Genomic DNA, 23,195 nt, shown 5'->3' with positions numbered 1-23,195 from the left:
GTGGCATGGGCAGAAAAACGGCTGCGGACCACGTGGCAGGGTGGAAAAACGGCCGCGGACTGCGCGGCAGGGCAGAAAAACGGCCACAGACCATGTGGCACGGGCGGAAAAACGGCCGTGGACCACGTGGCAGGGCGGAAAAACGGCTGCGGACTGCGCGGCAGGGCGGAAAAATGCCCGCAGACCGCGTGGCACGGGCAGAAAAATGGCCACGGACCATGTGGCTCGGGCGGAAAATGGCTGCGGACCACGTGGCACAGGCGTAAAAATGGCCGCGGACCACGTGGCACAGGCGGAAAAATGGCTGCGGACCACATGTCACGGCGGAAAATGGCCGTGGATCCGGTTCGTACCCCGAGGCGGAGTTCGCAAACCGAGGTAAATTTTTGTGGCCGGAGCTGGTCGTAACCCGAAAAGTTTGTAAGCAGAGGCGTTCGTAACCCAAGGTACCACTGTATTCTCTGTGATGCTCTATGGAAGCGAAACCTGGACTTTGAAGAAGCAGGATAGAAAGAGTATTTATGCTTTTGAATGTTGGTGTTGGAGAAGACTCCAAAGAAATTGATCATTAAAAAAATCAACCCCAAGTTCTCACTTGAGGCACAAATGATCAAGCTCAACTTATCATACTTTGGACACATTATGCAAAGATCTAGCTCTCTGGAGAAGGTTGAAGGAAAGAGAAGAGGACAACCAGCAGCAAGGTAAATAGACTCAGTTACAGTGGTGATGGGGCACTGTTGGGAGATGGGAGATATGTAGTTTTCCTAGCATCCATACATAAGTATTGGTTGGTGCTTGCTTCCAGGACATTTATTTTCAAGTCCTCAGCATATCTTACAGCCCTGGGATTTCCTGGTGATCACCCATTCAAATATCAATCAGGTCTTTTGCTATAAAATAGCATTCATTATTTAGAAGAATTCTTCTGTATTAACTTATCCAAGCTGACCAAATTGTCTTCAAAAGTCCTTCTCCAGGTGTTTCTGCTATCTTACATTTGTTAGTTAATGACCAAGGAAGAGTTCTTTCCATTGTAGCACCCCACCGGGCATTTCTCAGTTGGCATTATGTAACTCTATAAATTTTTAGTTGTTAAATTCTTCCTTTTCCTCCAAGGAAGAAACAACTGCCCAGGAGGCTCAGATTGAGTGAAGAAGGCCTTCTGCCTATGGCCCTGCAGTTAACTCTGCTGCAGCCAGAGCTCCCACTGGTGCACCCAGTTCTGCAGCTCAGGAATGAGGCTAATCTAGTTCCTTCCTTCCTGGGCAAGATGATTGAAAAAGAAAGAATTGAAATGGTGGGTTCTCCCTTTAGCATGTACCAATATCTATGAAATCTATGAAGTATGGAAAAAAGATAAGCCTGGAAGTCCAAGAAACAGCAGTGGGGACTAATTCTAAATATAATTTCTCTCTGTCTCTCTCTCTAGCTAATTAGTAAGTTATAAAAAGGGCTTTAGCTTATTTAGAGGAATTACTCAGCTCTCTAAGGAGAGTTCCATTAGATTAACCAGCTTGGCTTGGTTAATAAAATCAATATTATCCTGCTGAGATCGACCTGGGGGAAAAAAACCCTTAAGGAGAGGAAAGGTCACACTGATTTTAAATTTGACCAAGAACAATTTCTCGTTTTTACCAAGGCTTTTAATGCATTCTCTCTCTCTCTCTCTCTCTCTCTCTCTCTCTCTCACACACACACACACACACACACATTCTTTTTTGATCCAGCTGCTGTAGCACTGACTGCAGGGAGCGAAGCTTTAGAATGACAAATTGGGACTGATAGTTTGCGGAGGGTTTTGAATGCAGTGGTTTACATCCACCCACCCTACCACAAGAGAGAGAAAAAAAATCTGCCCTGACTAGTCACAAATCACCTGGAATTTGGCTTTTGGTCCAATTTGCATTGCCTAATTTGCCTTAAATATTGTTAAGAGCAGGAAGGGCTTTTGCTGGCTTATCTTCAAAAGAAGAGATCTTCCATCCTGATCTGCATTGAAATACTTTCATTTCTGAGGTCCTTCTGCACCTGTGCTTTTCCTCAGTCATCATTATTGCTCCAGGGCCATAGTTAATTCATGGACTGCTTAAAGAACACATTTCTAGTGCTACACCCCAGTGATTTGTGTTGCAATTGCAGGAGAAGTAGACTGAGTTTTAAACCTAAAAGTTGTTTTGTTATTTGATAAATAGTGTGAATCCCTAGCATTGTTCCTGATGTTAGGGGCAACCCAGGTTGTGCTTCTCTCATTGGTTACGGTGTACAAACCCCAAGGAATGCCGGTGAAGGTCTTCTCTTGGTCCCACCAAACTAGAGAACTTTCTTTCGAAAATTCTTTTTGCCCCTTTCTGATAGCCCAGTTATGATTCTTTTCGCAGGCCTTTCACCTAGTTGGTCAGTGATTTTGAATAAACTGTTCTCTTAAGATCATTTTGGCACAGAACTCCAATTCATGTTCGCTCTATTTTAGGTCATTGTACAATTCTATTGTTGATTGATTTTCTTTCTTTATAGTTATGCCACTGTGAGCTTCTCTGAGTATTGGAATAATAATTGAAAGGCAGCATATGTATATACACAGCTTTTTAAAATGTCAGTAAATATGTGTTCCCAACACCACCTGTGCCATGATGCTAGAACAAATCTTTTATTTTCCATATGTTTCTACATTTGCTGCATCAAGATCCCAAATATGAACACAAGCTAGCATCCTTTGTGTATTCAGAGAATACATACTTCTTAAGTGATCGAATGTTAAGTCATCTGCAGGAGGAATCCCAAACATACATGTCACCTTTCTCGTTTATTTTGAGGAAGATGCGTACATTATTCTTGAAATAAGAGCACTCAGCAGAGGCATTTTCCTAAAAGGTTTTTAAAAAAGGTAACATAAAAAAGTAAGTGACGTATGCAGCTCACAGTAGATGACAAATGATTTCAACTTATTTTTAAAGATTGTGGATCCACATCAGCAAGAATACATCTCATGGAACTGGACTTTCCTTTCCATAGATATGCATAAGATGAATACATTGAGGTGCAACAATTACTTATGACTAACAATTACGACTACTTAGTTGAAGATGACTTTGATTGGGTTGCAATGATTGTTTTGTTGTGAGTGAGTTCTATTTAATACAATAGCACTTACCTCCAAATAAGAATGGCAAAGGATTGCGCTGTAAGATGCAGTTGGGACTTAAATTTGTTTTCCTTCTCTGCTCTATAAATCACTTCTATAGATAATAAAAACTCAGCTTCAACAACAAAATTGTGAAGTGAAAATCAATGTGGCAGAGTGCATTCTTCCCAATTCTGAGCAGTTGTAGCTCATTCCCATTACTTAGAAACAAGGAATGTAGGATTCAGAGCAGAGGGGAGGGTGGCTTGAGCTACAGCACCTATTTTTAAAAAAGTGGGGGGTAGAAAAAATTAAGCTCAGATTTTAATTAGTATTCTAAAGATTTTCTTGGAATCTTCAACACTGAAGCTGGCACTTGGAAGCATTTTCATAAGTTGGAGGGCAACAACTTTAGTATTTCATTTGCATTTAATTAATATGATTTCTTTCTCATCGTGGAACATACTGGTCCACAGCTGTCAAATTTATTGTACTTTTTTCTTTTGTTCCAAGATTCTTTTTCTGAATCTGGAAAAAAAAACAACCTTTTGTGCTGGCAATGAATATGTAACTTAGGTATTATTAAAAGGCAAAATAGACATGGCCTCTAGAAAGAAGAGGATTGTTCACTTTCTGTTCAATTAATCACAATCACACCTGGACCCTGGAAGACTATCTATCTGTTTGATTGATGCAATTTGTAAAGGTGGACTTATTACAAGGTAGCTGTGCAGTGAAAACAGGAAGGTGAAATTGTCCATACAGTGTAGTCACATTTAGAAGAAAGAACAAGCTAAGGAACGAAATATGAGACTTCATTTCACATTATAACAAAACACCATTCATTTGAAAAAAAGAATTGTTTTGCCTGGTCTGATATTCTGCCTTGTTAATCATGTACCTGTCACAGGTCATATAGCAATTCCAACAGAAGAGAATATATGTGGCTCATGGTCGATCTGTGGAGTCCTTACTTAGTAAATAAAGTCAAGCATTATTGATCATTTTGACACATCGTTTGGCATCTTATTTCTTCATTCTTCCACCAAACTACAGGGATAATTACAACATGTGCTTCTACCAAAAGACATCTGTAGCCATTCTTTTAGGGTGGAAAAAAATCCAGACAGCTGAGGGAGAAAAGGGAAGTCTCCATCAAAGCTATCAGCACTTATCAGGTAGTGCAGTTAGCAAAAGTGGCTCCATTTTTGTTCATTGCTAACAATAATTTCCTTTGATAGGAAATCACTGGCAGTATATCACATGGGGATCTGCATCACTGCAACACCAGGAGGGGTGCCATTACAGGTAGTCCTTGTTTAGCAACTGCAACTGGGACTGGCAACTCGGTCGTTACCTCAATGGGGTAAGACAAATCTCGGCAATGCCCATCAAAATGATTCATCCCTATTTTCTTCTCCAGGTTCACATGCTCACACCTGGAGGCTTGGCTGGTTCTTTTTCATTTCATTTACTCTTACTCTCTTACCCCACAGTGTGGCATCTCTGCACCTGTTCTTACTGTACAGCACCAGTCAGGGACCTGTCATTCAGGAGTGGGGTTTTCTTTCATGTCCCTTTCTCTAGCTCTAAAATGTCACACCAAAAATTCTTCTCCTAAAGCAAATGTCCTTCTGGCTGGCATTATCCAGCTTAATTAACTTAGCAGGAAACAAAGAACCAGAAAGGTAAGTAACACAGCTTTACTTCTGCTCTTCAAGGCAGAGAAGCCAAGCAGTCTCTGAAATGTCATGCCATTTCTTTTCAGCAATGAAGATTTCATTTTCATAGTTCTTTTCTTGAAGCATCAGCCCTAGTTTAGGATCAGATGCCAACTGCCTCAATTACTAAGTTTGCTACTATGGTAGATGTCTTAGTTATGTCAAATTTGCACTAGTGCAATCCCATGATTCAGTCGGCTCAGAATACAGAGAACTTTCAGGTAGATGGACAACTGGTTGTTGTATGGCTATCTTAGAAATTGAAATCCATTTTTGTAACCCTCAGAGCTTCTTTGAGAATTGTCCCCTAATTCTCAAAACCCCTCAGACTCGACATATTAAACACAGAGAGAACTATATTTAAGTAATTTGATTTTAATTAGATGTGTGTCAAATTAAATCAACTCTATTTTTTCTCTGGAGGCAACCAATTTCTTTGCTTTGATTCAGGCCACCGCTCAAAAGCCAGGTATGCCCTCAATGCAAAAATGTTCTGCTCCTTTGACCTTCGCTCTTCTCTGTATCTCAATATGAATAGGTAATCAGTTACTTGACACTGTCTTACAATGGCAGGCAGGCACCTGATGACAGAACTCTCTTACAGGTGCTTCTTTTAGTTCCCTCTCACTTTTTTGCTGTTGCTGCCAAGCAAAGGCCAATTTGTTCAACAGGGTTTTGGTTTTTGTTAATTAACCATGGGATTTCAATACAGTGTTGCAATGTGAAAGAATATCTCAGTGAACCCAGCACCATATCCAGGCAGCCTGGCAGGAAGACATGTGTAAGAATACTGCTTAACATCTCATCCTTAAGGGAAAAAAATCCTCTCATTGCATCAATTGAGGAGTAAGGCCACTGAATTCAATAGGATGTGGTGATGAATCCCTGCCCTCTCATGACTATTCCTCTAAATAAAAAACATAGCTAACATCTCTAAGCCAAATCTACCAGATTCCACATCCATTCAATGACTCAGCCTTGTGTTAAGTATGTACTTAGGAATCATGTGGAAGTCACCTGAGTAGGTCATCTAAGGCTTTGATTTGATTAGCCACTTTGAATTCTCTTCCTTGGAAACTGTTTCCTTTATCCATTTTCCATAAAACCTGTTGGATGAAGCTGTTTGGGTTTCAAGAAACTGGTGGACAGTAAAGGTCAGAGCCTTCTGTGAAATTTCAGGAAATAACAAAAGACTTATGTTCAAAGATTAATGCTTCTGATAAATGTAGATGACTGAGTCTGGTAAATTTTAGTTGGTAAAGTTAACAGAATAAGTTTATTTTAAACTCTGAGAACTTCGGAGCTAGATTATTTAATAAATGGGGAATAGCAACTGATTTAATCCTGATTTGATCCTTTTTCCCAGCTGCCAGATTCTCAGTGTATGTTTATTTGGTTCTGAAAGGGGGAATATGAAATACCAGTTTTGGATATTAGATGGAGCTGAACTTGGTCCATAGTTCATACCAGTAAATGGAGGCTTGGATTTTGTTTTAGTGATGTTTTCGTGGGGCTTTTTTGTTAGTTTGTATATTTTTTTCCTTTCTCTAGTCTTAAATATTCAGAGATTGTTACGCTGTCCATACATGGTGTGCAGAGTGGATCCCAATTCTGTACTAAAGTGCAAGTGCAATAGCCAAAATGCATAAGTTTTACATTCAGTGATCTTTATTTTTTTGCTGTTATATTTCATGTTTCCTCAAAAGAATGCAGTTTAACATATAAGACACTGCGACTCTCATTTTGTTGTCATAGCAACCTTGTAAATTAGATTTGACTGAGACCATAATTTGCCAGGGCCATCCAATTAAACTTCACGACAGAGGTAGAATTTGAACATGGGTTTCCTCTCTCTATATTTTGATAATGACTCTCAGACACCTACACATTGGCTAATCATGAGGGTATCTGGAGATGATTGTCTAAACAACAGGAAGCAACTAAATTCTCTTCTCTTTTATTATATCCAAGTCTTCCTTAATGGCCTTTTTTTTTTTTTTTAACTTTTTGTACTCTAAATGTTCTGGACATTATTCCACCAATGGCCATAATGGCTAGGGATTATGTAAAAACACCAAATCAAGGATAGCAGTACATACACTTCAATTCATATTTCAGTGACATTTAATGACTTTTCTTCTTATATTATACCATGTTCCTGTTTCAGGAGCATAAATCAGGGGGGGAAAAAGCCCTTTATTAGTAAATGGGAATACATTTTTTCCTTTTCTCTTTGCTTTAATTGACAGGAACCAAAGTTACAAAGAAACTGGGTATGGACAACTTTACTATTTACAAGGGTATCTGAAAGATGTGATCAAAAAAGTAAAGATGGTGGCCCTAATGGTGAGATTCAAGACCCATCCATTTTTTATGTATATTGCTCATTATTTGAATAACAATTACAAGACAGCCAGTGTGGTTTAGTAGTTAAGGCAGTTCACTAGGACAGGGGAGACTCAGGTTCAAGTTAACTCTTAGACATGGAAGTTTACTGAGTGGTCTTCAGTCCAACCTACCTTGCAGAGTTGCCACTGTGATGATAAATAAAGGGTGGTTCTGATGTAAACTGTCCCAGATGGGATAGAAATCTACCAATAAATAAGTAAATAAATTATGCAGGATCTTGTTATAAATGATTGACAGTGGGGACAAATACTCACCTCCCACTACACTTTCTCCACAACATGCTGGTACTTCTGCCTTGTACCTTAATGTTTAATTTCTGTTGGTATTTGTCATTACAACTACCAATATGGGATCACAGATAAAGACATCATTCCAACACAGATTTTCAAGGAAGATTCTTTGAGGGAAAGGATCAAAGAGGATATTTCATGACTTTATAAAAGAAATTAAAATAGCCACTAACTACACAATTATATTAAAAGGTACCCTGTGATGCCTTAAGAAATGCTTAGAACATTTGTGTGATGCCTATGTTAGGTGATTATAGCTATATACCAGTGAATTATTTAAAAAAAAAAACCAAACCTGCAGTTCTATATATATTCTTTTGGAAATCAGTTGCGCTGTCTCCCAAGGGACATAATCCCTAATGAATGTGTTATGAAGTGCAGCTTTAAATTTTAGAAATCGATTTGTAACCCAGACATTTTGCTCAACTTCTAGAATGATCATACATACAGCTTTTTAAAAAAGACCTTATTTTATTTCACTATGCAACTAAAATAAAACAAATATTCTTTGCATTTTGTAAGGTATTGAATGGTTTTTCTGAGCTAGAATTATAAAGGGCAACGAGATAGGAATCTTACATTATCTGCGTTCATGCAACATTTTTCAGCAGTTTATGTGAAACCCCGAGGCTACAGTGTGTTTGATTAGTTTTAATCAAAATGCATGTTTTGTGTGTCCAGCCCATTAAGTTATTTTATAGTTTAATGTAGTCTACAGTTTGAGAGAGGAAAAAATAATTCAGTAACCACATTTGTCTTTTAAGAGAATGCAGCCAGAAAAGGAATAATGGTTATTCTGGCTAAAATATAAATATCTAAAACAGATGGTAGTTATCAAAACCCAAGATAAAAAATAATCTGTTCTCTTCCATTGTTGTGAATTACAGCTCCATCACAATCCATCTGTGCGTTCACAATTTGCATGCAGTAAAAGATGGTATGTTCACATATATGTCTGCATAATTTCTTGATCGTTGTACTGTTTTGCTTTAATGAAACTTTGGCTGCACTTATCTCTGTGTCTCTGCATTGATAGAATTCTGGTCCTGAAGCAATAGATCTTTCATTGTGATAGAAATGGGGTTCTCTAATATGATGCTTTCCAAATGCACTGGATTTCAACCTCATTAATTGCTAGCTAGCATAGTAAAGAGCATGCTGACTTGGAAATTTGAGGGTTGAACAGATATATCTGGTGGGATGGGAAGTGCTGCCACTGAAGTTGGTAGTATAACATGCGTCACTCCCTGATCATTCTCCTGCTGGTTATTTTGGTGATACAATCATACAATCAGCATGCTTCCAGGTGAGACTTTTTTTCATTGTCCACCCTTCTTTATGAAGGGATAGAGTCTCCTTAACCCTTTATTATATATTTTCTTCTCACTGTAGTAAATCTACTTATGAGAAAAAGACCGATGTGCTGCATAAAGAAAGGTACTGCTAGGAATACCTTTATGTTTGAAACCACAATAATCTAGAATAGCCCATTTGTCTCTTATTGTATTAGACTATGATTAATGTTACAAGAATTTCTGCTGCAGTTGAATGAACAAATGAATGGACAAGTATACAAATGAACAATCCAATAAAGGAAGGAAGGAAGGAAGGAAGGAAGGAAGGAAGGAAGGAAGGAAGGAAGGAAGGAAGGAAGGAAGGAAGGAAGGGAAGGGAAGGGGAAGGGGAAGGGGAAGGGGAAGAGGAAGAGGAAGAGGCAGACGAAGAATGTCCTTTGGCCACTTATCATTTTTCTCCTGTACGTAATATTGACTTTGGAACAGAGAAAGTTCCCATCTACTAAATCATACATTGGTTGGTTTAATGTGGCATATTTGACACCAACTGGCCTAGGTTCTCCAGATTTTTGGCTAGATTTTTTTTCAATCCTACCAGGAGTTCTTGGAGGATAGAATTTAAGAACTTCAGCACCATGAATATTTTTACATGTATGAGTCTATTCTTTCCATGTTCACTTTCACTCAGCCACCATTTTATCTCCTCAGCTGAAATATTTTCACACACATTATAAATATGATTAACTATAATTCTAGACTAGATAAGGAAGTCAAAAATACATCCTGGAAGAGCACAAAGTGAAACCACTTCCATATCATGCCAGAAAGTCACATGAATGTATCCGTGTAAGTCATTAGGAGTTAAGCTTGAATTGAAAGAGGTTTTATTTAATAAAGACAAAATACTTTTAATTTTACTTTTTGCTAATACATGTTTTTAAAATTAAGGGAATGAAAGGAAATGGCTTATAAGTGCTTTAGAAATGTAGAAAGGTATAAGAGACAGGGGGTGAGGGGAGAGAAGAAAGCCATTGCTTTGCAAGTTCATTAAAAAGGCTGCATTGGTGTTACTTATGCAACGGTAAACCTGCAGCTTCTGATTTTCAATTCTAAATCTACTAAGATATGCAGAAGTTGAACACTAATGAAAATTGAAGCAAAATAATGTAAAAATAAACATGAATCAGGTGTTAAAAGGCTTGCATAAATGACAAAGGAGCACATCAGCAAGGCTAATGAATGTTGTCTAGTACATGCTATGTGGAACAAAATGTGCTATATTTTTTCTTCTTTCTAGGTGAATAAAAGATAAAACAGAACAAAAAATCAAGTGTAGAAATTACTGATCGTTCAGGCAATTTCCCTTTCTAATTTAAATTCAGGAAGACACCACAAGGACATTGATCTTCATTCCATTGAGTTAGTCTCCAGAAATGTAGCCTTGAATTGGGCAAACTGTTGTGCTATTACACATACAAACAGCTATCAGTCACAAAAGATATTTAAATAGAATAAAACCCAGATCTATCAGCTCAGAAGCAGGTGTCTTTACCAACATCAAAGTAGGCTCTCAGGATATTGAGATAATATTCATATTTTAGTGCCCCAGAGAAGGAGATTGCAAACTGTGTTGAAATTTTTTTAAAAATGCAGCTTTTCACTCATGCACACATTCAGAACCATCTCTTTAAGTATAAAGGATATGAATTTGGTCAATTTGTATAAAATATTAGATGGGATTTTTTTTTTTTCCAGCCCTGATTCCAAATGTGGACTTTACCATGAAGCTTTTGGGGAACTTGGACCAATCCATTTGTTCATTTGAATGAAAAAAAGAAACAATTTAATTATATTGCCTAATAGCTGAAGTTGCTGCTCATATTTCCAAGCAGATGGATAGGTAGACAATTAGGTAGACAGATGATGGATATTTAATCTGTTCCTGTGCAACTTTAGCAGTGACAGATTCATTGCTAGCAAATAAACGTTTACAATCCCAGTCAATTTTTTACTTATTCATGAATATGAATATGTATGCTACTACATTGCCTTCAGTATTATTGAGACGTTCAAAATAGTATGGACATATCTGCACTACAACTAGAGTGAAAATTGTATTTTCATGGCTTGTTGAGAATTGTCTGTTCAAGATCTGCGGCCCTCACCTTTTAGACAGCTACAGTTTCCACTGGTTTCTGGAAATCCAATTTAGGTCTGAATTGTAATTATCCATTTGGAAAAACTCTTCCAATTCCTTGTGTCTTGCCTGTGTTGAGCTGCAATTTGGTAGCGTCTTTTAATTTCCATTTTAGATACTTTCAGATAAGGCAGTTTTGTGCTAGTCATTCATCTACATAACATTCAAAATATATACCAGTATGAACTTTATTCAAATTATATATTTTCCCAATTGTTAACACATGATTATTTTCCAAATTTATTTTTAATTTAAAATAAAACAGATATATGCCATGCAGAAGTTTTCTTAGGCAAGTGAAGTGTTAGATCACATAGATGACCACTGCAACTTGCTGTATTCATTTTTATGAATATATCTTGATCTCACAACTTGGTGTAATTCTATGGTCTATGGTCTATCTATAGTCTCACAACTTAGTGTAAATTATGCAGAAGGCAATCATTTATCTGACAAGTTAATTTCTGATTTGTTCACACAGCTGCAGTCTACAATAAATTGTTTCAAGAAAGAAGGATCAGCAGATGTTATAATTAACAAGGAAATGATGGAGGGACAATGAATAGTGGAACATTTTGCCAGTGCCTGAGAATACACATCTTTGTGATGTATATCCCTGTTATTGTGACTGCTTTTTTAAGGATTATTGTTCTTTCTGACTTGCCAGTATTTATCTTGTTACTGAATTCCTAGTTTCACAGGATCTTCTAAATTGTAATCTCTCACAATAAGCTAATGATTTGCTTCAGACTCCTTACTTCCCCAGATGACTAATTACCTCTCTCCCACAAATGTCTGGGCTTAAAAAAAGCTTTCTTCCAGACTGTGAATCCTACAGAATTCTCAGGTGAAATTAAGTCATAGTGCCATTATGAATCTAATAGAAGAGAATATGTGTAGCTCAGGTTGAACTGTGGTACTCTTTGAGCTTGGTTGTTTGGTTGCAGACATTTCATTACCCAACTAGGTAACATCATCAGTGCTAGTGAATGTGGGGTTGCTCCCTGTTTCTATACGGTAGCTTGCCCTGCCAGTGTTGATGGAGGTGTGGTTTTCTCCTTGCTGGTTCCTTGATTAGGGTATTATTTTCTGCTTGATTGTTTGTCTGGTGTTAATCCCTGCTTATCTGGGTGCAGGCTGCTGGAGAGGATGTGTTCTGGTCTTTTTGATTCCTTCTTAGCTTTTTTATTGTCTCTTTTGGATGGTGTGTAAATGTGGTTTATTTCTATGTGTCTATTGATGGCTGATGTGTCTGAATGCCAAGCTTCCTGGAATTCCCTACTGTTTTTGGATTTAGCTTGGTCTAGAATGCTCACAGTTTCCCAGTTGAAACTGTGGTTGAGTCTGTCCATGTGTTATGAGATTAAGGAGTTTGCATCATGTCTTCTGACTGCCAGCTAGTGTTTATGGATGCATTGTGCTAGTCTTCTGCCTGTCTGTCCTGCATAGTGGCTGTTTCAGCCCTTACACTGTATGTTGTAGATGACTCCTGTTTTTTTCTTTTTGGGCTACTGGGTCTTTTGGTTTACATAAGGTGTTTTGGAGGGCTTTAGTTGGTTTGTGTGCTACGGAGATGCCATGCGGTTGTAATAGTCTGTTGGTTGTTTCTGAGATGTTTCTGACATATGGCAGTATTATCCTTTTCATAGCTTGTGTTGGTTGTGCTGTAGTGGGTTGAGTGGTCAAGCACTTTTTGATAAAGTTGTGTGGGTATCCATTTTGTTGGAAGATATTGTATAGGTGTCTGTTTCCTTTTTCTGGTGTCCCAGGTTGCTGCACATTGTTTGTGCTCATCTGGATAATGTTCTTACACAACTCCTCTTGTGGGAGGTTGGATTGTTACTTTGGTAATGGAAAAAAAAGATGGGACATAAGTTGAAGAGATCATTGGTTGTAAATTAAGAGGAGGTGAAAAGTTACCACAGCTGTTTATACTTGTGATGAAGTTGGAAGTCACTTCTTTATATATGGGAAGACATGGCCCAACTCTTATCTACAAACAAATATATAAAGCATTGTCATTTCAGTCCTGTTGTCAACAAAAGTCCATTAAGCGTTGCCAGAAATAACAACATATCTAATTTAACCTGGATCAAATAAGCCAACTTTATATTCCTTCCTTTTACTACTAACAATTGTAATCCTTAGTCCATTCAAGTAATATCATAGAACTTGATTCTTTTTTTTCTTTACTATATTCTTATTTTTCTTTTTCTTTCTATTCTGTTTTTTCTTTGTCTTTGCACTTTTTACTCTTTATTTCTACTCTTCTTTATTTTAGTTTGTATTAGTTTTTACTATTGAAATTATAATCTTTAATAAAATTATTTTTTTTAAAAGAAAAGCACTTACAAAAAATATTCAGCACTTTTTGTAAAGTTCTACTATTTTATTACCTGGTTCCACTTATATTTTACTCCTCTACTATCCAGCTTAGCTACCAGGGCTGAGTTTCACCTATTATGTTATAATGGTACATGTTACCACCCAATTCACCACCTAACAAGCGGTGGATGGACACGTGCCCAAGTCACTTTTATTTTGCAAGACTTTGACAGTGATTGCTGAAAACAGACAGCAGTTTTACACCATGGAAGTTTCTCACATGGAAGTGAGAAACATGAAAACCATAATGCTCATCTAAAACAGGCCTTAGTATTATGGTATCTGCCAAATTCCCAGACAATTAAAAAAATGAAAATCCCCCAAATCTTGTGAGATAGCTAAATCCTGATAAAAGAGGGTGTATTAGTATGTGGGAATGACCTTGAGGGACGAGGGGGAGAGAGGCTACCTATGGAATGATCAGATAAAGTGGGGAGGAGCCCACAGCTGAATATTGGATAAAGAAAGAAACTTAGGAAAGATATGCCCTAACTACTCAGGCGGTAAATAGGGAGGGTGGGAGATTTGTACTTTCAGACTTGCAAGATTCTGTTAATATAGCCTTACAATGAAGTAGAATTATCTCATCTGGTCCTATTTCCTGTCTGGTTTACCTGAGAGGGCTGACAGAGGGCCATTTTCCTCAAGGATATCTCTCATTAGCTTCAGGGATACATCAGAGTGCTGAACAGATATAACTACTGCCAGGCCTAAGGAGGACCTGGGAAAGCTACTTTGTGACTGCCTTTCTCTGACCTCTTCTCTGTCCTGTTTTTATTTGGTATTAGTAACGATAACAGCTGTTTGTTTTTATTCTACACAGTGATGACACCTCTTGGACTTCTTGTTTTTCTTCTTGATCACTTGCTACCACTAGCCAACCTGCATCATAACAGTACTGAATTGCTGGTCACCTAGTCAAGTTTGCGGTTGTCACAACACATGTAATTGTAAATAAAAGAATTTTATATGGAATAAAGTGCAGATCCCTAAGCTAATCAGATACTATTTCAGCGGGTACATAATCAATAAAGATACCAGGGCAGGGATAAATCCATTCCATACCACTCTAATTTCAAATTGGTGGCATGCTCCCAAAGGCAGCATAAGATTAATTTCAGAACTTTCTAGTAACACAAGGAAAACTCTTCTGCTGAAGAGTTGGGTGGTGGGGCTTATTCCTCCTCCATCAGTTGGTTGGCTATACATGGATTTTATATCAGTTACAACTACACAAGAGACAGTATAGGTTTTGACAACAGAGAAACATTTTGATGGTCAGATTTAAATATTACCAGTATAGAATAGACTAAGAATCTTGAATTATTGAAAAAAGAAACGTAAGGAGAGACTTGCTAAATCTGATAACAGCCTCATTTATTCCAGCATTCTGCTGGTTAATCAGGTGCTGGTAACAAACTCACGGAGTTATAAGTATCTGGTTGCTTGTGTTACCCAGGGAAAGTATTCATGGAGAATTTGATTCTTGGGTTAATATATATCCAATTACCTTGAAGCTACTTTATCTCAAGGGTTATTCAGAGAAAAAATTATGTTGCCATCAACTGGCTTTACTGTGACTGTTTATAATATGTAAAAGCATGTATGATGAACCTGGGCTACCACTAACACCCTGAAATTTTCCTGATGATTTGTGAAAAACCAGGTATTAAAACGTGATTTTAAAAAATATTATAGACAAACTATGCCTTCCATTAAAATTAATTCATGCTCTTATTTCAAAAATTATTTATTAGAAAAATTGTTTCTGGTTCATATACATTTTGTTTCTTAGACCAGAATGTTTATACATTTTTGTTATATTGTAAAAGGGAGCAACTTATAAACTATAAATTTATGATGTATTGGATCTTATAATTTTATTGAAGTTGATTCTATGAAAAGAGAATTTGTTCTGGAAAACTGGTTATCTTCTAATTTTAAAATATTAAAGGAGTTATAATTATTCATGGACCCATTTTAGGAGATGATTAATCATATGCATAAATGTAACGTTTTTTTTAAAAGACAGAACTAAAGAACTGAGAAATCATTATATAATCAATAATTAAAATTACTGCTGTATTTAAAGTTTGTTAACCCACCAATATACTGTAAATATATTAGGTAACTTTATAATTAATGCATTAATCTTAAAACACCAAATCAGAATGTGCTGTTAATTTTAACAAAATTCCATCAAAATATAAATTAAGGGATAGTGCTTGATTTTAATATGTCTATATTTTATTATATTTCTACAATTTTAATAAAATATTTTATTATCCAGAATAAATGTATATATGATTGCAACCTTAAGTTAAGAATACCCCTCTCAAGGATACCCCCATCCAGAACATAAAGAAAAATCTTCCCTCAATGGGGAGATAAAAAAATAAAATGGGGAAAGCTTGGGCTAGCGGTTAAGGCACCAGGCTAGGAAGCAGGAGACTGGGAGTTCTAGTCCTGCCTTAGGCATGAAAGCTGGCTGGGTGACTTTGGGCAAGTCACTCTCTCTCAGCCCAACTCACCCCACAGGGTTGTTGTTGTTGAGGGGAAAATAGGAGGAGGAGGAGGAAGGAGTATTAGATATGTCTGCCGCCTTGAGTTATTTATAAAAATAATAAAGGCAGAATCAAAAAAAAGACATCAGATGCACCTCCCAGCTCTTTCAAGACCTCATCCAGCTCTGATATCTGAAGAAGCAAAAAGGGAAAGCATCTTGAAGTTTGTCTTAGGCAGGCCAACGGAGGCTTTGTATCAAAAGTCTTTCTGGCCCTCAGATGTGGCCCCAAATTATGGGGATAGCAGTTGAGTTAGATTTGAAGCCATGTAATGCAGTTTTCTTGATTGAGGCAAAGAGGTAACTCAGTCTCTCAATCTCCTCACTTTTTACCTCCTCTGCATCACTTACATAGAAGCTTCTGTGGAGAAGCTGTGTGTATTCACAAAACTTCTTCTAGGGATAGCAAATGTTGGAAGAGGCTGTGATAAGCATAGGAGATCAAAGCAATGAATCTATTAGTTTTAATCCACCTCTTGAGCTAATCTAAGTTACACAAACAATTTACAATGATTTGTTTCATAATTCTGTAATAACCCAAAGCTGCAATTCGATACCTCATGTACCCACCTATAAGCCCTTAGGAATTCACTGAGCTTATATCAGAAAAGACTTGTGTAGGATTGCACTATAGATTTGTGTTGTCGCTGAATTACTGGAAAGTATCCAATCAATGTCAGATGTAACTCTATTGTTTTCTTAACTGCCTCCATTGGCATCAATGGTTTTCAAGTATCTTTGTTGAGATCATGTCTGCTGTGTGTAACATCATACATAATGTGATAGTAGAATATTTATGTAATTACTTACTTTGGTTCCAAAATGTTGTGCATATAATCTTATCTAAATGCATATGTACATGTAAGGATCCATGTATTGTAACAAAAGTTGAACAATAGGACTAATACGTGGATTTAATACTTGAATGTCATGAATCATAATACTTACTAATTGTCAGTAACTAGACCTCTCCTTTCATACTGAGCCGACCCTCACTAAATTGTTTTTTGTGAGCAGGGGTGAGGGCTTGCTTTTTATCCTGTCTGCAGCATCATTAGAACTGTCCTGGAAGAAAACTTTTCTTGTACAAATTGTCCTAAGTATTCGTTTATATTCTCGTCGGAAGTTCTGGTTGAGAAGTCCATAAATGATAGCATTAAGGCAACTGTTGAAGTACGCCATGTAGTAGCTAGAAACAAACAACCATTCTGGAATCTTGGGAATGATTGTTTCTGGACTGATAGCCACAGTGAGGCCGATGACATTTAATGGAGCCCAGCAAACTGCGAACAGTACAAAGACCACAAACATGGTGATAAAGTTCCTGAAGTCATGTGGCTTTAGCTTAGGTTTGTAGTCAGGTTTAACTCTTCTCCGTACTTGGATAACTAGGATCCAGATTCTCAGGTAACAAAATGTTACTATGGTTATTGGAAGCATGAAATGAAAAAGCACCACTGCTATGGTGTACGTGGAGCTCACTGACTGGGAGAAAGTACAGGAATAAATCCTGGCATCATACTGAAGGGATCCAACAAAAAGGTTGGGCACGATGGCAACCAAAGTCAAGGTCCAGATTAGAATGACATAGCAGACAGAGTTCTTTTCACTGTACAACCTGTTGTACTTGAGGCTGTGGCAGATGTAGCAATACCGATTAATGGCAATTCCAGTAATGTTGAAGATGGATCCAATAACACTTAGGCCCATAAAAAATCCACTGAGTTGGCAGTGTATATATCCAAGGTTCCAGCCATTATGAAAGATAGATGTCAAGATCAGGGGATAGGGGTAGATAGCTATGATCAAATCAGCGATAGCTAGGTTGACAACAAAAACATTTCCTGAAAAAGAAACATAATACATTGATAAATAACTTACAGTTTTTTTAAACCTAAAGTTACATATAAGCTGAACTGAAGATCAAAGTGTGTGTGATTGTGTGTGCATGTATACACTCATTTCTCCCATGAGAAATTCAACCTATTATGAATTCAACCCATTAGAGCCATAATCTTGATCATAATAAAATGTTTGATAGAGGAACACACACACACACACACACACACACACACACACGTATAGTCTCAAAATTGGTAGAAACTCTAGGTGGTTGATGCAAGTTAGACACTACTGGTCACTTATTTGAGGATATTATAAAGAGTATGGAAGACTGTTATTAGTATTTAAAGACATTAATTACTATAGATACATGCAATCTGTTTCACTCAGTAGAGGCTTTAGAAAAAAAATTCCCAAATCTGCCTCTACATGTATAAGTATTAAAAAATGACACAACATTTCCATGAAAATAAAGTTGTGAAAAGCGCCAAATTGGATGCCACCATAGCAATCTTTCAATGCTCAAATATCCACAGACACACAGAAAGTGTGAGAGATGCAAGAGAAAATTAAAAAAAAAAAAAATTGCGTAGAAAAATCCTTAGTTTCATTAAAAAGGAGATCTTAAATTGGGAAGAATTACAAAATCTAGATCTCAGAAAGTGACTGAACAAAGAAAAACATAAAGGCAAATGATATAAAAGAATTATTTTCAGAATTAAAGTTAGCTAGATACATTAGAGGAAGCTGAGTATATTTTTGAGTATAGTGAAAGCTGTAAATGAAACTTGCTTTAGAAAAATCAATTAAAAATCCAATGGATAAAAATGCACTCTACTAAAATAGACAGTAAACTGGATTAGATTTATACTACTCTAACTACTTGGACATGTGCACTGAAAGCTATTTGTTCTGTTTTGATATTAAAGGAAAATAATATGGGTAGACATTCAGGATTACAAAACTATTAGCACATTCTCATCCTGCTTTAATGATCAGAGCTCAGTTGTCCAAGATTGGATGATCAGAGCTCCAATCTTTAGGGTACATAATGGTTGAAGAAAAATAGAAACATTAATTCTAGCAACTCTCAGGAATATTACATTCTTTTCATAATTCTTATCAACTCCCTCAAATGTGAAATGACTGTTTTATAGTACAGATTCTAGATATAAACCTATGTTATGTAAATGTATAAAAATCCATGTGCATATTAAATGGTAATTCCTATAGACCTGTGGGATTTACTTCTGATTAACTAATTAAAACTGGTAGTGTAGGTGGCCATCCAAAAGGATGTCAATGACTTTAAACTCAAAGTGTTCATTTCAGCAGAAAGGACATGTACTTCAACATGTATTCCCCTCTAAAAATAGGCCATATATTTTACATTATTAGTAATTTTCACATGGGTCTATTTTAGTAGCTTAGCTAAGAGAATTCTGGTAGCAGCTGTCACGTTTGTGGACTGCCTTAACCAAATGCCTCTATTTAGGAGATACAAGCAAGTCTTGTTAATCAAATAACTGACCCAGATGGACATCTAAGAACCAGGAACTCTACAAATGTGTTCCATAAAGAACCAGTTCCCAAAGTGCTGCCCTCATCCTGCTAAGTGTTTGGACCCAGCTGAAACTTTTATAGAGAGTTAAGATTCACCATTAATCTATTGGTGGTTTTGTTTGTAATCTAAGGTATTATGATTTGTGGTTATGTTACAATCAGTGATTGTGATTGTGATTATATAGTGATTGTGTTATAGTGACTTGTGATTTCAGTTATAGTCAGAACAATCTCATGAGTAATTATTTAAAAGATACCTATGTTACTGCAAATAAATCAGAGAACAAAAACTAGACCATTACAGAGTGTGCAACCATGGTCAGGTTGCACTGGGTTTAACTTCAATCATGTTCACAGTTACTATTGTCCTTAGCCCACAAATGCTGTTGGAGCAGAAGTTTTGCAGAAGAATGCCCAGTGTGTAAGGTTTTTAGAAATCATATAAAATCAGCTTCATAAAAGAAGCCTGTCCCCCTCAAACTAAATCTTGACTATCTTATACAAAATGAATTGGCTTACCCTGAATTAAGCTCATATGAATGAGTTCCTGAATGGCCTTTACAAACATATTTCTTTGCAACAATCCACATTTTTGGTTAAGCAATGCTTGCATTTGTTAATCCTATAAAGTGGATGCAATGAATTGTTGGACAAGGATTCACTCTCAAAACCACCATTCCTAAGGAACTGCAAGGCTTTACAGTCTTATCATTTGGACACTTAAAGATGGATAAGAACTTTATTGTGGTACCAAGGTTCATACCTTGGTAAGGCAGGCTGAAATCGGACTTTGAAAAGAGTAATTAATCAATATAACCTTCTGCAATGTTCAGGAAGCATTTAGCACTTTAAGATTACAAACAGTACCTTCAACAATGACTAAGAGTAGATACTGGCAAATTCTTGTTATACAAAAACTCTGCCTTTGTGATAATTCTCAGACTCAGGACTTAGTTTTATATTTCATTTTGTAAGTGCTGATTACATTTATCAGTATATTGAAACGAGATGAGGTATCTGCTAACTTGTTTCATATGTAAGAAAGGTACATTTTATCTGATTTTAATGATGGCACATGAAGCCCCATTTATGTTAGAAGTACAAAAGATCTGTTTAGATTGTATGTATAACCATTTAGATTAAATGGTTATAGGTCTGCAGCCAGTGTTGAATTAAAGCTTTCTGTTTTAACTGTATTTTAAATTGTGTAAATGTGTAAGGGCTATGGCTGCATGCATTTAATAGATTATTGTATATATTGAAATAAAGTCTGGCAAAATTTCAGAAAAAAAAATATTCTGCCTAATTGTAAAATTCAGTAAATCTGAATCTACTGCTAAGAGAGTAGCTAATTGCATAGTTTTAACAAAAGAAACATGTCAGTTTTGTAGCAGAATATATTTTTAATTATTGTTGCAAATAGAATTTCATGTGCCAAATATACCCTCTATTATCATTCTTTCACTCCTATAGTTGAAAACAAATGCTGTTCAACTAGAGAAATTAATCTTCAATCTTTGTGTGAAAATTTCCTATGAAATTTCTGGTACTCAGAAAAGTTCTGTCTCTGGTTAACAGTATCCACCATTAAAATTAGATGCAGTTGGCTGTTTATTCAACACTGGCATTAATTCAATGAATAATTTCCTCTAAAGAGATTCTTATTGTCTCATTAAATTTTAATTTACATCCGTAACATATTTTTAAAGTCTTAAAGAGCTTTGAGTCATGAGTTAAAAACCATTGCCAGTGATTCTACACTTTTTTTTATGTAATAAATTACGTATAATATTTATGTACTTGCCAAGGCACACTCATTTAAGTGAGAACTAACAGCTGGCACAAATTCTCATTTCTCAAACAAATATCAAATCTAAAGCATACCAATATACCTTTACTGATTTCAAAAATAGTAGGCAGGCGGAGGGCGGAGCTGGCGTCGCGGCGATACGGCGGGCGATCCTGGGCTCCCAGGATGGCAGCCGATATCTCCTCGCCCGGACGGTCCCGATGGACCTAAGCCGTCCCGTAGAGATGGCGAACGCAAAGGGCGCGTCCCGCGGATCTCAGGGACGCCGCAAGTCCCAGATCGATCCGGGGAGAAGCTCTTGAAGCCGGTGGAGGAGAGGCAGCCAAAAATGGCTGCGAAAGCCGGGACAGCTCCAAAGGAAGATGGAAGAGAAGGGTGTCAACTGGGTGAGATGGACTTTTACTATTCAACTATTCTTAGAGAACACCTTAAGTAACTTAAAGAGATTTTTAAAAGTGAAGAAAAGTGGATTAAGCGGCGAGATTGAACCCTATTAAAAAAAAGAAGGGGGAGAAAATTTTTCTTTTCAACTTTCCCTTTTTAGTGGAATTGACAAGATGTTTTTCTTTTAAAAAAAATATATTTTTAACTGGATTGGCTTTCTCTTTTTAATACTCAATAACTTTATATTTTAAGCCTTTTTTTTTTACTAAGATTTTTTTTATTGTTATAAGAAATTTATATCTTTTTGACTTTGAAATGGGGAAAGTGGAGTTAAGAGAAAGTAAATGAAAGAAAGTTGCACTGCCATTTAGAGGCGCGAATTAGTGCTTTTTTTTTCATTGTGACGCACGCTCAAAGACCCTGTGCTTTCTAAAAAGATAGTGGGATGTGCATGTTTATACAGGTGCCATCCGTAACTATAAACAAGAAAGTGGAGTTGAAAGCGACTTTGAAAACATTAAGATGGAAAGTTTGAGCCAGTCACAAGAGCCTTGATTAGTGGCAGTAGCTCTTTTTCTGCTAGAAGCTCTGCTTTGCTTTCTATTCCCCCCAGATGGATTTTTTTTTTAAAGAGGCTTAGCCTTTTCCTTCTTTTCCTTTTCTTTTTATTTTTCCTTCTTTTTTTTTCTCTCCTTTTGCTTCTTTTTTTCTCTTATTTTTGGCAAGAACAAAGATAAAGAATCCTTTGACTCAATGAAGGTTTATCAAGATAATAGACTATACGAGAAACACAATGCAGAAAAAGATCTTTAAACTATTGAGGATGACTATAAAAAATTGGAAGAAGAGCTGCAGAAACTCTCAAAAAAAAAAAAAAAAAAAAAAGATATTAAAGCTAAAATGGACTTAATTAAACATAAAACGGGATCATTGGAAAAGGAAGAAATAGTACAAGAAATCAGAAACATTAAACGGAATTATTGTGAGGCCTATAAACTGAGAATTAAAAGGGTTAATCAACTGATAAATGAAGAGAGACAGATTTGTTCTTGGCACTGAGGGTGAGAAAAAGATTATACAAGATTATAATGGAAAATCGTACTAAGAGAATGTACAAAAAGAAGAAGTAAAACAATATTGAAAGAAACTATTGCAGATGTTTAAAGAGAAAATCAGGGGAATACAACAATGATGGAACTGACAGAAGCTCCCAAAAGCAGAATGTTCAAAAGGACACTTATTATTGCTTTCTCTTATCCAATAATATAGAAAAAAGGAATGAACAGCCAGATATTTTGGGACATTGAATGAAAAGGGTGAACTCAAAATTATGCAAGCGCTGGAATAAAGTATAAATCTGAGATATATAGTTAAAAATTGTATAACATGTAGTGAAATCTGGTTAGAACTGTAACTTGGTTAGAATTGTAATTGATACTGTAACTGATATTGGTTAGAATTGTAACTCTTAAGAATTGGAAAAATTAAAAAGTACTTATGCAGGAGGAAGTTATTCAAAATTATGGAATGTGCAGAGATGACTTAAATTGAGATTTGAAATTAGAGTAAGAAGATAAGCAATTTTATATGACACGGGATTTGTTTTTATTAA

At 36.5% G+C, this 23,195-nt stretch overlaps 1 protein-coding gene across 1 annotated transcript in view; it reads right to left on the bottom strand.

The window, feature by feature from the left end:
• Window positions 1-16,959: 16,959 nt before the first annotated feature.
• The window catches only part of MTNR1A (melatonin receptor 1A), a 39,895-nt gene continuing 33,659 nt past the window's right edge, over window positions 16,960-23,195 (bottom strand). The window contains exon 2 of the mRNA XM_088131456.1: window positions 16,960-17,828. Coding sequence (XP_087987582.1) covers window positions 16,960-17,828 — 869 coding nt within the window. The remainder of the gene's footprint in view (window positions 17,829-23,195) is intronic.

Source organism: Python bivittatus, unplaced genomic scaffold (assembly GCF_059951505.1).
Source record: "Python bivittatus isolate LINGU-HERP-01145 unplaced genomic scaffold, Pbiv_v1 ctg000070_np1212, whole genome shotgun sequence".
NCBI classification, from domain to species: Eukaryota; Metazoa; Chordata; class Lepidosauria; order Squamata; family Pythonidae; genus Python; species Python bivittatus.
Note: the sequence above shows the minus strand (reverse complement) of the source record. Positions and strands in the feature narration are given on the sequence as shown.